Source organism: Crocodylus porosus, unplaced genomic scaffold (genome assembly GCF_001723895.1).
Source record: "Crocodylus porosus isolate Cpor-Errol unplaced genomic scaffold, CroPor_comp1, whole genome shotgun sequence".
In the NCBI taxonomy this organism is placed as follows: domain Eukaryota; kingdom Metazoa; phylum Chordata; order Crocodylia; family Crocodylidae; genus Crocodylus; species Crocodylus porosus.
This window is the reverse complement of record NW_017728886.1, coordinates 44,753,494-44,767,110: the sequence shown is the minus strand read 5'-3', so window position 1 is coordinate 44,767,110 and position 13,617 is coordinate 44,753,494. Positions and strand designations below refer to the sequence as shown.

Below are 13,617 nucleotides of genomic sequence, written 5' to 3'. Positions count from 1 at the left end.
GGGCCGGGCCGGGGGCGGCCGCCGCGCGGGCACAGCATGGCTGCCAAGGTAAGGCCGGCGCCGCTCCGGGCTCGGCCCTGCAGCTGCATCGGCCGGGCGGGGGGCGGCTGCACGTGACCTCGGGCCTGCACTTGGTGCGGCTCTGCCGGCGGGTCCCCAGCAGTCGGGGCCCGCCTGGGCCCGGGACCCCACAGCACGTGATCCGGGCCGAGCCGGTGGCTGAGGGGCCCGGGGCGGGGCGCCCGGCGGCGGGGGGGGGGCGGCCCGGGGGGGGGGGGGCGGGGCCGGGCGGGGGCGCGGGGGCCGGGCGGCCAGGCAGCAGGGGCCCAGCGGGAAGGGCGGCCCTCGGCTGGCAAGTACAAGAGATGTCTCCCCTCACACCGGGGTTCCTCCGGCAGGGACAGCACCTCGCTGCACCCCTTACGGTTGCTCCTTAGGTGGCCTCGTGCTCCTGTTAGGAAGAGGCTGGGCCAGGACAGCGCTCCGGGCAGTCAGCACTGTGTTGGGGGGCGCTGGTAGGATTGGACCCATGCCTGATCTTCCCAGCACCCTGTTTGGTTGTCTTAGCTTGGGTGGGGACCCTCTGTTAATTGGGTTCACTGGGTATAATTCCCCCGTGGTTTCAGTTCTGTGTTCTCTTTTACTGGTCTAAGGCCAGACCCACAAAAGTTACAGCAAGTTGGCTGGTTACTTTTATTAGGATTCAACCCTCCCAAGAAACACTTTTTTTTAACTTTTTTTTTCCTATTAAAACAAACCACCCGACCTTCTGTCCCTAGCCTGCATACTCAGGTCCCACCAGTAAAGACAAATTAGTTTGGCACGTGCCTCTGCTTCAAAAGGCTTTTGTCTTTTCTGTAAGCAGTGTATGCTCATTTTGATTGTGTTGCAAGAAGGCATAATTGCGCAGATATTATCTGGCTAATCCAGCCACTTTAAAACACTAATATAGATTTCCTAAAGATCTTGGATCTGCTCCCACTGAATAAAACTTTTTCTTATGCAAAATAAACAAATGTTTGTACTTTAACAAAATGCAAACGGCACTAAACCCGCAATACTTTCTGGCCTACAGAGGTCTGCTCTAAAGAAGCTTATTTTAATGAAGTTAATCACTGTCCAGGATGTCAGCATATGGCAGCTTTCTTGTTAAAGTAGCTGACTTGTCTGAAACTCCTACTATTTGAGAGCAACAATATTATGCCACATGTTTGCCACTATGAATGAAATTATCTTCCTCAGGTGTCTTTTGCATTATTCATGTTGGTTTTCTTTCAGGTTTTTACCTCTCCCATCCTCTGTCCTCCACAGTGAGAGCAGTTTATCAAGCTCCACTCTTATCAAAGTCTCTGAGATTTAGGACTTTTCAGTTTTCATTTCACTGAGGTCAACCCACTTGTATTTCCCTTCCAGTTTTTCCAGTTATACTATATTTATATTTTTGTAATCTAGAATATTTCTGGTTACACAGTACTCTTTCTAGGACATTTTAAATAGCTTTTAATATGTCTAAAAATACTTGCATTGTGTACCTCCACCCATTCTGTATTGTTCAGTCATATTTTTTTTCTTTAACTTTAACTTTACAGGGCTTTCAGTGACCAGAATCCTTTAAGAAAATATTTCAGAAGTCTATTCTGAAGGTTCAGTATGCTTAAACATAGTGAACTGGTGAGCTAGGTTCCAAGTCCCTTCAAGTTTGGCTGGATGATACCTGATATTATTCTTGATGTTATCTAAATAGTTCCCCAAGTTTTCCTGGTGTAGTGCAGACAGACACACTGAAGGGTTTTATAGTCTTCAGGTCAGCTGGAAAGGCTAGCATCTGAAACATGGAGTGGGTTCTGAGACGCTTGCAAATTCATAAGAAATAAAAACTGAGAGGAGCTGTTATATCCTGAGAGGACTGTTATATCACAAGACTTTGGAGGATCACTTTTGTAAGTTGAAATGACCACACTTAAACCAATGGGAAGGTCTTGTTGAACTCTGAGTAGTGCTTTGTCCTATAAGTGTGCTGTCTGAACTCAAATCCTGTGTGAACACTCCTGAATAATTTTCCCACGTAAATAGTCAGATGGGTCTACAGTTATTCATGTGTTTGCAGGATTGGGCCTTGATTTGTGGCTTAATTCCACATTGCATCTTGGTAATGTTTGCCTTTTTCACCTCAGCCAAACAATGGACTGGTGAGTTGAAGAATGATTTCCTAGCCCCCTCCCCCAAATTCCTTCAGTACTCTTCCTTTGCCAGTGCTCTGCATGACTGCTTCTTTTAACTTTTTTTTTTATTGCACCCCTTCAGACTTATGAATCACTTGGAATCTGACATAATTGTTTCTCATTTGCTAGATTTCAAATGCTGACATTTTGAGCAGACTTTAGAACTCGGTCAACCAAAAACTCTGCCAATTAATACCAAAAAAATCAAAACAGTCCCCCCTCCCATGTTTGGGATACTGTTAATGCTGCATAGTTAAGTATTCAGACATTAAGCAATTGGAAAACATGAGGCTCTACATGCAAGCTTAAATAGTACATTACGATGTAGAATAGTGTTTTTTCTTATGATCTATTAGCATTGCATAATCTTTCTACATAATTTCTGGCTTCTTGCATTGTGTATTGCTGTTTGAGTCATTTAAAGTACGTTTTTTGTAAATTACGTAGCAAAATGTTTTTCGCAACACAACAGATCCTTACTGCCTACTGTAACAACAAAGAAATGTGTCATATATATTCCAGCAAATGTTTGCTAACTTTCTACCTAAATTAGCATTGTAGTTACCTGCTTGAAGCTTTGGATTGCACATCAGGGAGGTTGTACTATATGCATACTTTGTTATAATACCATATGTAGAGCCAAGTTCAGGTCTCATGTACAGTCTTTTGCTTAATTTCTTTAAATTTTCATTGCTTAACTGTGTAACCTTAATATATATATATATATCAGTTTGGTTCCTTGATGGAATTGCTTACAGCAGGGCTGTGTCCAACTTCTGAGTGGCTGGGGGCTGCATCTCACATGGGCCCCCAGGCTGTGGGCTTTTACCTGCCATGTAGGCTGTGGGTTTCCCAGACTGCTGCAAGCCATGTTGCCTAGTCCCCAAGGGTGAGGGCAGCATGTGGAGATGGAAAAGGGAAGGGGAGCTCAAAGACCACAGCAGGGGCATTGGGAAGAATGGTGGATGGGCAATAACCCCTAGGCTGGATGCTAACCCCTCATGGGCTGCCAGTTGGATAGCCATGGCCTAGAGGAAAAGTGTCCATAATATGGAGCAAGTCAGCAATCAAATGTCCTATCTCCAACTTTTTTTTTGTAATGCGGCTAAATTACCCACGCATGTCAGTGCGTCCAGTCTACCTTTGCTCTAGATATTGCTACAAAGCATTTGTTAGACCAGTTTTATTTTGCATGTGCAAAGCTGGACTGCTTTTTCTTGCAACTGTCATGCAGCTCAGAAAAATACAAAAAATTATTTGCATTGGAAAGCTCTATGGTACTTCTTAATGAAGGTTGTTACCATGCTAGATCCTGCCTTTCTAGCACTTGCACCCCTCCACGTAAGGTTACACCCTAGTATCTATGAGGGAAAGGTGTCTTTTGCTAGCACTGACAAGACAAATGAACTGTGTCTAGTCTTTAAAAAAAAAATCACATTTGAATAGTCTAAACCTCAGTATTTTGGTACTTCCACCTCTGTGTCATGTGTCTAAAATGGGAGGTTTAGCATGAAAATGCTTCTGCACCTGTGGGCTCCAGTCCTGTAACTGACAGCATGTGTACAGATTGTTGCATCTGCATGGGCCTGTTTAGGGTTGTTGCAGGAAAAGTGTGCTATATCCTGATGAGATTAAGGCTACGATTTTGTCACGGCCATTTTAGAAATGGTGAATTCAAAGAAACAACATAATTGTCATGAGGGTCTGATGATCAGAAGCTAAAATGTGTAGAATTGTGGGAGGTATGTTTCAATTTGAGATGTTGGCCTGTAGGAGAGAATGAGACATCAGCTGTCTACCCACAAACTCCCGTAAAACAGTGCTCATAGAAAGGAAGTATATCCAGAAACAAATTGTTCACCTGTTTTTATGAATCTTGATTTTTTTTTTTTTATTGCTTTGTGCCCCCAACTAGTTACTAGTTTCATAGTGTCGTATTTGTAGGGTCAGAAGGGACCTAAGTAGATCAAGTCTGACCCCCTGCCTTGGGCAGGAGTGAATACTGGGCTCATATGACCCCAGCTAGGTAATTCATATGACCCCCAGCTAGGTAATTAAATTAAAAAAATACTGTGACAAAATCATAGCCTTAGTTGTAATATGTTCAGCTCTTGCATGTGAGAGTTATACCTGCTGCGTATTTTGAGATTATAATTTAGAACATGATAAACTGATGGAGTACTGACAGCTGATTCACTTACTAGACTAAATTTTTTATGTTAATAACTGAGGAAATTAAGGCTATGAATCTTGTATGGGTATTTAGTGAAACTGTTCTCATGCTTAACTTGAAGTCTTTGCAGAATGGGGGGCCTGACTGGTAAAACAGATTGCTAGCAAGGTCACATAAACAGATTGTGCCATTAACTGATAAGAATTTAAAAGTAAAGCTTACACTGTTTGAGGTTCTGTCCAAGTTAGGGAAAAAATTTCTAGCAAAGAAGAGAAATAAAAATCTGGTGAACATGCAATGTATGTTTCTAATTATTTTTAGTAGCGTTCTAATGCATTTAATATTTTTCTCACTTTCTGTTCAAGTTGCTATCATCATATTTGCCATTAAACAAGTGTTTTTAAAAAATTTTAAAAATTAATTTAATTTCTTTTAATTTATACATGTTGGTGGTGACCCTGTAAAACCACACTAAAACAGCCTCCCTTCTTGTAGGGAAGGAGCTTTTAATAAATCTGTTCAGGTCTATTTTGGTTGTCTGTCATGTCCAACTTTTTCATTGTGATAATGCTGTTGGTAGGTATCTAACTTCTATTACATCAAGAAACAAATTCCTTTTGCTGAGCAGCAGCTTTCTACCTTGGAAATTAGAAAAGCTCTGCTAATATAATGTAGATGATACAATATGGCAGTGTTTCCCAAACTTTGAGGTTATGCTGCACTGCAGTAAAAGTAGGCATTTTTGTGCTTCCCTTCCCTTTCACTGACATGCATACACTTTAGCTAGCCTTACCATTTAATCTTGCTGCCAGCACTTGGAGGGCTGATGTAGTGGGGTGCCGCCAGTTGCTGCTGTGATATGTACATGCACCTCACAGTTTGGGAAATGCTGCAATACAGGATTAGGGACAGAAAGCCAGACAGGCTCAGAATGCGTTTCCTGACAACTTACTGTATTTACTCAAATTTAAGATAACCCTGAATAATTAGATGTATAGAATCTAGTTATTGGAGGGCCTCTTGAATTCATCCCCAGGACGGCAGGCAGTGGGGGCTGCAGGTATTGTGAGGAGGTCAAGCAGTTACCCTATACTTGTGCCTGGCCCCCTGCAACCTCTTCCCCCTACCTGCACCCCTGGAACCTTGGGTTCTCCTTTCTCCTCTGCTCTCCCTCCTGTCGCTCTTTGTAGCTTCTGCTCCCCTGCACCCAGCTTCTGCTTTCTCTTCCCCCACCTTACCCCTGCTCTCTACAGCAGGCCTCATCCCTGTTCTAGCCTAGGGCACTGAACATGGCCCCAGCCCTTGTAGCAGCCATACAGTCTGTGCACTGCTACTGGCTGGGTTGGGGCCAGGCTCAGTGTCCTAGGCTGCACATTGATGGAGCATGTCAGTAAGAAACAAAGGTAAGGCAGGAAGGAAAGGGGCAGGTGGGGAACAGATAGGAAGGAAGAGGCTGCTGGGTGAGATGGTGGTATGCAGGGGAAGTGTGGTGTGGGGAAGGAGAAGGCCAGGCAACAGCTGCGGCTATGGCTATTCCCTGGGTAGGGGCTGGATCCTGAACTGCAGCAGCTACTTATCCACCCTTGTACTCAATTCTAAGATGAGGGAAGTTTTCCTCCCATGTTAAGTGGGGGGAAAGCCTCATCTTAGAATCAAGTGATTGTGGTATGTTCAGGCACATACCTATTTTATGTGTCTATGTTGATCCGGGTAGTATTTGATGTATTTACTGAATGGCGGCAAACATTTGCTCCTTTACCTTATGTTAAATTTTGTTCTTGATCTGTGATTTTGCTGCTTCTGTAGCTATAGAAAGATCTTGATGAATTGAGCACCAGAATCCTAGTGTTTTCGTTTGTATAGCACCAAACCCTGAACTTGATTAGGTCCTCTGGACGCTCCTGTATTACTTATTATCTAATGTCTGAGTTACTGTGTAGTCTTGAGAGCCAGGGACAGAGAAGGTGATATTTTTATGATGATCAATATCTGCAGTCATTTTTTTAAAAAGTGGTATTTTTTTTTTTTTTTTTTTTTATATTTGCTTTTTTTCTAGAAAATATGTGGGGAGATGAAGCTTCCCTTCTGAGTATTCTATCTCAGATTGCTTTTGGAATAAAACAATTTAAATAGAGGCTTTATTAAAATGTTTAAGAACACTGCCAATGTATTTTTCATAACATTTTAAAGTAATTTCAGGCTATTTTCAATACCTTAGAAGTGTAATATTCTTTGCCAAAAATGTTACTGTGGTCTGCAGAAAACCATGGGGTTTTCTAGGTTAAAATTGCTAATGTGGAGTGAGCTGCTGCCATTTTTTCCCCGTTTCTCCTTTAAAAAACAAAAGAAAAAAAAGGCATGTGTGAGTGCTAGAGGATGGATGCATGTGTGCACACATGCACATATGCTTTACTTAGAAAATAAATGGAAGCTGTCACCGACCTAATCAAACTCCTTCTGTTGGACCTTTGCCACTGTTCTCACACACTGGACCCATGTACTTCTGAGTTCCCTTAAGTCTAGGCAGGCTACAGGTCCTGTCTCTGTCCATAGGCATTAGCTCAGTCATGGAGTACAAACTTTTTGTTTTGGAACCCCTCTTGGATCCAGCTGCCCAGATATTTTAAGGCCTAAGTTCGTGTGTTAGGTCATATTCCCCTCAAAATCTTTCCTAGTAGTTAACACTATGAAACATACTCTTCCAAAGCTCCGTCTTGGTGGGTATTCTGGCTTATAGTTCAAGCCTTTTGGTACCTCTGACATTTAAAGCTAAGAACTTGGAGGGTGTGCAAAATAACTTTTTAAATGCACAGATTTTGGTCAGAGAGAAACCAGAGATTTACAGATCTGTACCCAAAGGACAAAGCCTAAAACACTTCCTCAAAGGTCATTACTATCCCACAAGATTTTTTTTTTTGGCCCCTTCTCTAGTAATTGTTGATGTAAGTACCAGCAGGCATAGACTTTAACTTAGATTTGGAGGCAAAAATTTGGACTGGAGTTTCCACAGGACCTGAACAGAGAAAAAACTGCCTTGACAGGGTTTGCTTGACATGCCAGTGATTGGCTTATTTATGTGTTGAAATGGGAACTGATAGAAGGAATAACTATTTCTTATTTTAGGAGAGTTTATGGTTAGGTTTACCTTGAGTAGCCTACTAGTCTGCAACACACTCTTCTAACAGTGCTAATCAATTTTAGCTCAGCGTAGATCGAAATGCCACACAGAGAAGATTACTGCCTTAGACTATAACATGTCAGTCAGTTGCAGAAAATCTAATACCCAGCAGCTTTTTCTTCCTTTATTTTGATGGCTTTAGAAATGTAGGAGAGTAAAGAAGATAGAGGGTAGTGGTTAGATGGTACAATATATGGTACAATATGGTAATTATCAGATTTTTTTAATATAGATTTAGGTTGATGACTTGAACTGTTTATAATAAATTTGGCTTGATGGGGAGTAGGAGTTTTCTACAGACACATGTTGAGTGAGCCACTTGAATCAATATTTTTGGTTTTGGCTTCTAAGCTTTTCAAGTTGATAGTAACTGGGATGGGGAAATTAATAAGTGTGAGCTTGGGTTACTGTTACCCTTAAATTTTAACCTGGGTGACTGTAACTTCTTCCCTCCTATCGGTTATTAATTTATCACTGCATCTTAGTACCCAGTATATGATTGGGAATTGAGTGAGTCTTTCTTTTCAGTCTTTGGACATGGAAGACTTTAGGGAGGTATATAAGGACAAAACATTTGTGCCACAGCTGACACGGAGTTGTTTTCTTTGAGAATCCAGTTACATGTATGCTTCAGGGCTGGATTTGGACCCACAGTTGTTTGACTGACAATCTGGTCTTCTGACAGTCCGTGTCCACTGTTGTTCAGATGAAAATGTGGTGATTTTCTGCCTTATCGTTTACAGAACTCAGCTGTTATATGTAGAGACATACTTGATCTGAGTTCTCATTGTAACAAGCTGCACAGTTACCATTTGTGACTGCTTTACTAATGAGGAAATCTAGTGCTAGTCTGAACATTGACATGTTCTTAGGCTCCCACATCTGCTGAGCAGGGGAAATGGCAGCTGTGAAAATGACTAGCTCCCATCATTTTCAAAGCTTCTAACAGCAATCCATTGACAGCTGCTTTCCCTTCACTGTTTCTGGAGCAGATAAATGGAGTACAGGTAGCTATGAAATGGACAGTTACACTTAAGTACTCTGAAGTTAATTAGAGTACAGTTAAGTCATAAAGTAGATAGGGAGGTGAAAGATTCATAAACTGATATGCAGCTACCGAGTTTATTACAATATAAGCATTGGGCAATACATTGGAACTAGCATTGTGTTTTGCAGTTAAGGGTATTATGTACTTACAGTGTATTCCATTATGCATAGTGGGTATCTGCCAAGGTTAGAGACAAAAGTAAGCTTTTGTTTATTTTACTTCTTTTTTTATCACGCCAAATATAACTGAGAAACTGCTATTCCTTCCAGAGTATCATCGGCCAAGCTGACTAAATTCTGTTTGTTGCAGCTTTGGGCTAAGTGCAGACAGTCAAAAAGCCTGAAGCTGAATCAGTTCAGTCTTTGCAGGACAGATTAAATTGAAACAGAAGTGATCAACAGGGATCCAGGTATTCCGTTTCCCATGGAAAAACGGAGAAAACCACTAATTTTCCCCTTTTTGTCAGAGAAAACACACATTTCTCCTTTTAGCAGAGAAACCTGTGGATTCCCTGCTTTTGCAAACAGCCCTGCAGGCTACTAGAGTTCCATCCTGCAAACCCTGTTTGCAAACGGTGGGAAACCCCAGCCCTGCCCGGAGGGGGAGGGCAGGGCCTGAGGCTCTCACTCAGCCATAGCTTCACTTGGCTCAGCTCAGTCTTACTCTTTTGGAGCCTGTGAGGTAGGTGTGGCTTGCAGGAGTTTGGAGGCCACACTGGCAGGGCTGGGGGTGAGCTGGGAGTCCTGGCCCTGCCCAAGCAGGTGGCAGTAGTGGGGGAGCTGGCTCCATGCTGCTTCTGCTGCAGCTGCCTGGTGTTGGGGGCAGGGAGCTGCAGCTGGGGGCACCCTCCAGCAGGCCTGGGGTTCAGGGGCTGTGGGTGGGGGGCAGGAGGCCTGAGTAGGATGGGGGGCCTGTTGTGGGGGCAGTGAGGGGCACCACCAGTATTGGGGAAGCATTGGGGGGGGTGAGGGGGACCAGCAGGGTTGGGGGTGCTGCAGGGGACTTTTAATAATGGATTTTAAGGTTTTCATCAGAGAATTTGTGATTTATTTTATTGGAGAAAACCAGGATCCCTGGTGATAAGACATTTACATTTGATTCAGGAAATGTAGCCACATGCCTGCAGTGGTTCAGGCCAGGGACACTACAGTATGGCTGTCTGGCATGTAACCAGCATGGGCTGTGTGTTAGCTTCCTTTTCCTGCTGCCCCTGAAGTCTCTGGGATTTGCAGTCCAGAAATTACAGTAGCAGGACTCTGCAGGGTTGCTTATCACTTTTTCTTCCTGTTTCCAGGTGCATCTGGGATTTGTGGTCCACAGTCACAGCCAGCAGTAAGTTTGAGCAGGGGAAGGGGTGTTTAACACCCCTCCCTGGCCCCAGACTCCAGCTGGGGTTTGCCGGGGGAGGGGGCCCTCCCCCGCAGACCAGGCTGCATCCCCAGCCAGGCCTGCCCCCCCACCTCACTCTTTTGTCAGCCAGCCCTCACCACTCCAGCTAGGGAGCAGAGGGATGGGGCCAGGGCCCTGCTCTCTGAAGCAGACCACCCAGCCCAGGCCTGGAAAACAGGCTGGGATGCTGGGGGACTGTGATTTAACTTGAACCAGGAAGGGGCCCGAGAGAGAAGTTTCATGAACTGGTGTGACCTAAATCAGTTGAGTCTGATACTACATTCTACCAGGTTTGTCTGAAACCAGTTTCATCCCTTTTGAAATTGGTTTATGTCCACTGAGCTTCTGTTCTGTTACGGGCTTAAACCAGTTTCAGATCACTTAAACTGGTTTATGTGTAACTTCTGTCCCTAGCTTGAAGGGACAGTTGTTGCATATGTCATTGGTAGCTTGATTTGGATTTAGTTAGCATGTAGTTTGCAGCTAGAAAGATATTTGTTTTTGCAAACTGAAATTACTGTCTCTGGAGGCTGTTGGCATCTACTAATCAAGGAATTATCACAGTGACCGTTTCTATAGCTACTTTTCTATGGTTCCCAAAGATGGAGGGCAGGGGCAGGTCCTGTTTCATAGAGTGGAGGGAGGAGTACCAATAAGAAGATGGAATCATGTAAGATGTTACACAGAGTAGGTTATACAGATGGTCATGGTATTGTACCACATGCTCTCTGAGTTCCTTGGATTTGGTGCTCCCTTAATAGTGTCCATGGACTCTGCTCTGGATTGGTTTTCTTTCAGTGATGCTTGCTGGGCTTTCTGAGGAAGCTCTGATATCCTGCTGGGACCTGCTGAAGTATTTGGGGTTGGGCCCTTTTTGTCTGGAACTGGGAAAAAAGTTGAAACAGAAACAGTCTTCATCAGTAGTGCTGAAATGTGTCACTCAAAGCAGGCTGTGCAGATTTTGTGAGTCTCTTCTTGTAGGTGTTTTGCTGACATTTAGTGTATTGTCTTTGCCATTTGAGAGGGTCCCTGAGGTGAACAGGGCAGATAATGCCTCTTGGGACTGTTGTTCTGCAAATTACATTTGTTGTAGATTTGAGGCTCTCAGCAACTTGAACACCCTTTTAAATAAAAACTTATCACAAACTTGAAGTTAGTATCAAAGACACATTGGCACTATATTTTATTCCATGCAGACTGAATAAGAGGCCTGGCTTTTTCTTTATATGCTGAACTATAGAGAAGACTATATTTTGTAATATGCACAAGTGTCCTAGATCTTTAACAAAAGAAAGAAATATGCTAAATTTTAGACTTAACATTAACGCATGATAGTGAATTAGGGATGATGTGCAGAGGCCAAATGGTTAGTGATATATTATAAATGGAACACAAAATCTTTTAAAAACTGATTTTAAAGATAATTTTATGTCCAGGATGCTTTGTTTTCAAAACTTGCCTGAACATAGAATTAAACTGATTCACTAGATTTTGTTTAAACTTTGTTGAGCCAGTAGTTATAAATATATTTACCTTTGGAACTGCTGATGGGTCATGTTGAGATTAAACCTCGTATCGTACAGTTAGAACTTCCTTGCATGCTTCAGTTCGGAGCACGTGTATCAAGAAAAGGAAAGTTATTTGAAGGGCATTAGCTTTTACTGTTTGACAAACCTCCAGTTTTGAGGATCTATTTTAAATCAACAACATTGGAAGAAGAATACATCCTTTGATCTTGCAAAGTTTTAGTTTTCAAGAACATTTTTGTTAATTTGGTTGGTATTTAAGTTTTCAAGGAACACAGGCATGTAGAGGCTATTTTCTTTATCTTTTTGGGGGAACAGATTGTACTGCCCATATAGCAAAAATCATACCCCTACTGGAGCATATGTTGTATGGGCTTGATAACCAGTTAAACTAACTAATGTAGGTACAGTACACACTAACGTAGGTATACTGCTTCTGGTGCTGGGATTAGCAAGTACAGACCTATCAAGAGTATGCCTGCTTATGGCAGCGTTCTGCAGTATAGACACATTCTATGAAAGATGGCATAGAACATCTGAATTAGAATTTGGGATATTGTGGATTATTACTTTGGGATTTCTTATATCAAATTATTAATAACAGCAACAACAATAATTGAAATGATCAGAGGCTTTAGCAAAAGATTGGAGCAATTATTTCATCCATGATCTTCAGATGGTTCATATTTGGATTTATACACTGCTTGGATTTATACACTTACAAAATTTGTGTTCTTGATCTGTCAGTGCTCTCAGTTGTTTACAATGGAAACCAGAGTCTTAGAAGTCAACAGTCCTTCAGTGGGCTCAGTCTTGAGCAACTGGTTCAGTCACTGACAGACTCCTTTACCTTAGTCACAGCATTGTACTGTGTTCCCACGCATTTACTTTATTTCTTTAGTAAGTAGCATCTGATATACATTGTCTCAGGAATTTTAAATACCCTTTCTGAAGGTAGGCTTCATTTCATCCTGAAATGGTTGTTTCATGAAGGCTTACAGAACAGACGGAATCTTGAAAATTCAAAGCACATTTCTTGACATTGCAATCAGAAGGCTTTCTGAGTTTGGTGCTGCTAGTAGCTGGAGAGGGCATAAAGACCAACAGTGTTCTTCTGTTTGACTTTACTTTTCTTTGTCACAACATTGGCATTAGAAAGGAAACATTTTGTTCTGCCATAGTGTATTTAAACACCCCCCCCCCAACAAACGTTTTCTGAGAGAGCTACAAAATACCTATTTACATGAGAAGAATGGTCGGATTCAGAGGTGACCTCAATTTTGGTGCAAGTTACATAGCATTAAGTTAGCGTTAACTAGCACAGGTGAATTGAAGTTTCTGTAACTTGCAGTCTGATAGTGGAAGGTTGTCATAACTGCAGGGCAACCAATAGGATGGTGTGTGGAGATCAGACAGAGGAGCTGAGACCATGCATCTCCTCTTTCTTTCTCTTTCTCTCTCTCAGACGCTCTTTTATCACCTGCTCTTCCTGCTACAAATCTGCACTCACTTCATATGTTTTATGCAGGGTTAATGATATGTAATGCACATCATCTAATTTTATCACTTCTGAGTTTGTCTCTAAAACAAATGTCCCTAGAATGAACATGTTTAAACTTATGTGAACTCTAGTTTAGCATGTGTTAGAAATACACATGGATCATTTGTTAATGGTGACCATGTGCATTAAATGCATTTTGTTAATTCTTTGTGGAGGTAGATCTTGAGATGCAGCTGAGATCACTGTAGGTGGAAGCAGAAGATCCTACCCACAGTTCTTGAATTGAAAGAACAGCTGACATCACTTTCAGGCCACATGCAGTCTAAAAATGCCTTTTATTCTCACATGGGAGTTGATTCAAAGATTCCCATAGATTCTAAGCAGAGCTCTTCTATTTTCCCCCTACCTTTCCCTTAATTCTTCATTTTTTTCCTTCATTAAAAATATTGCATGGCATAACAAACTTCTAAATTACTTCTGTGCCTGTATAACTCTTGACTTTTCCCAGTAATTGCTAGTAATATCTTATGCTGAGTAGGCAAAAACAACATGAAGGCTTGTCTAGAATCAGGATAGTGTA

The 13,617-nt window shown here is 42.3% G+C and overlaps 1 protein-coding gene across 1 annotated transcript in view; it reads left to right on the top strand.

The window, feature by feature from the left end:
- Positions 1–6: 6 nt before the first annotated feature.
- SLC25A13 (solute carrier family 25 member 13) overlaps positions 7–13,617 on the top strand; it is a 135,622-nt gene continuing 122,011 nt past the window's right edge. The window contains exon 1 of the mRNA XM_019533630.1: positions 7–48. Within this exon, the coding sequence (XP_019389175.1) occupies positions 37–48 (12 nt within the window). The 5' untranslated portion in view covers positions 7–36. The remainder of the gene's footprint in view (positions 49–13,617) is intronic.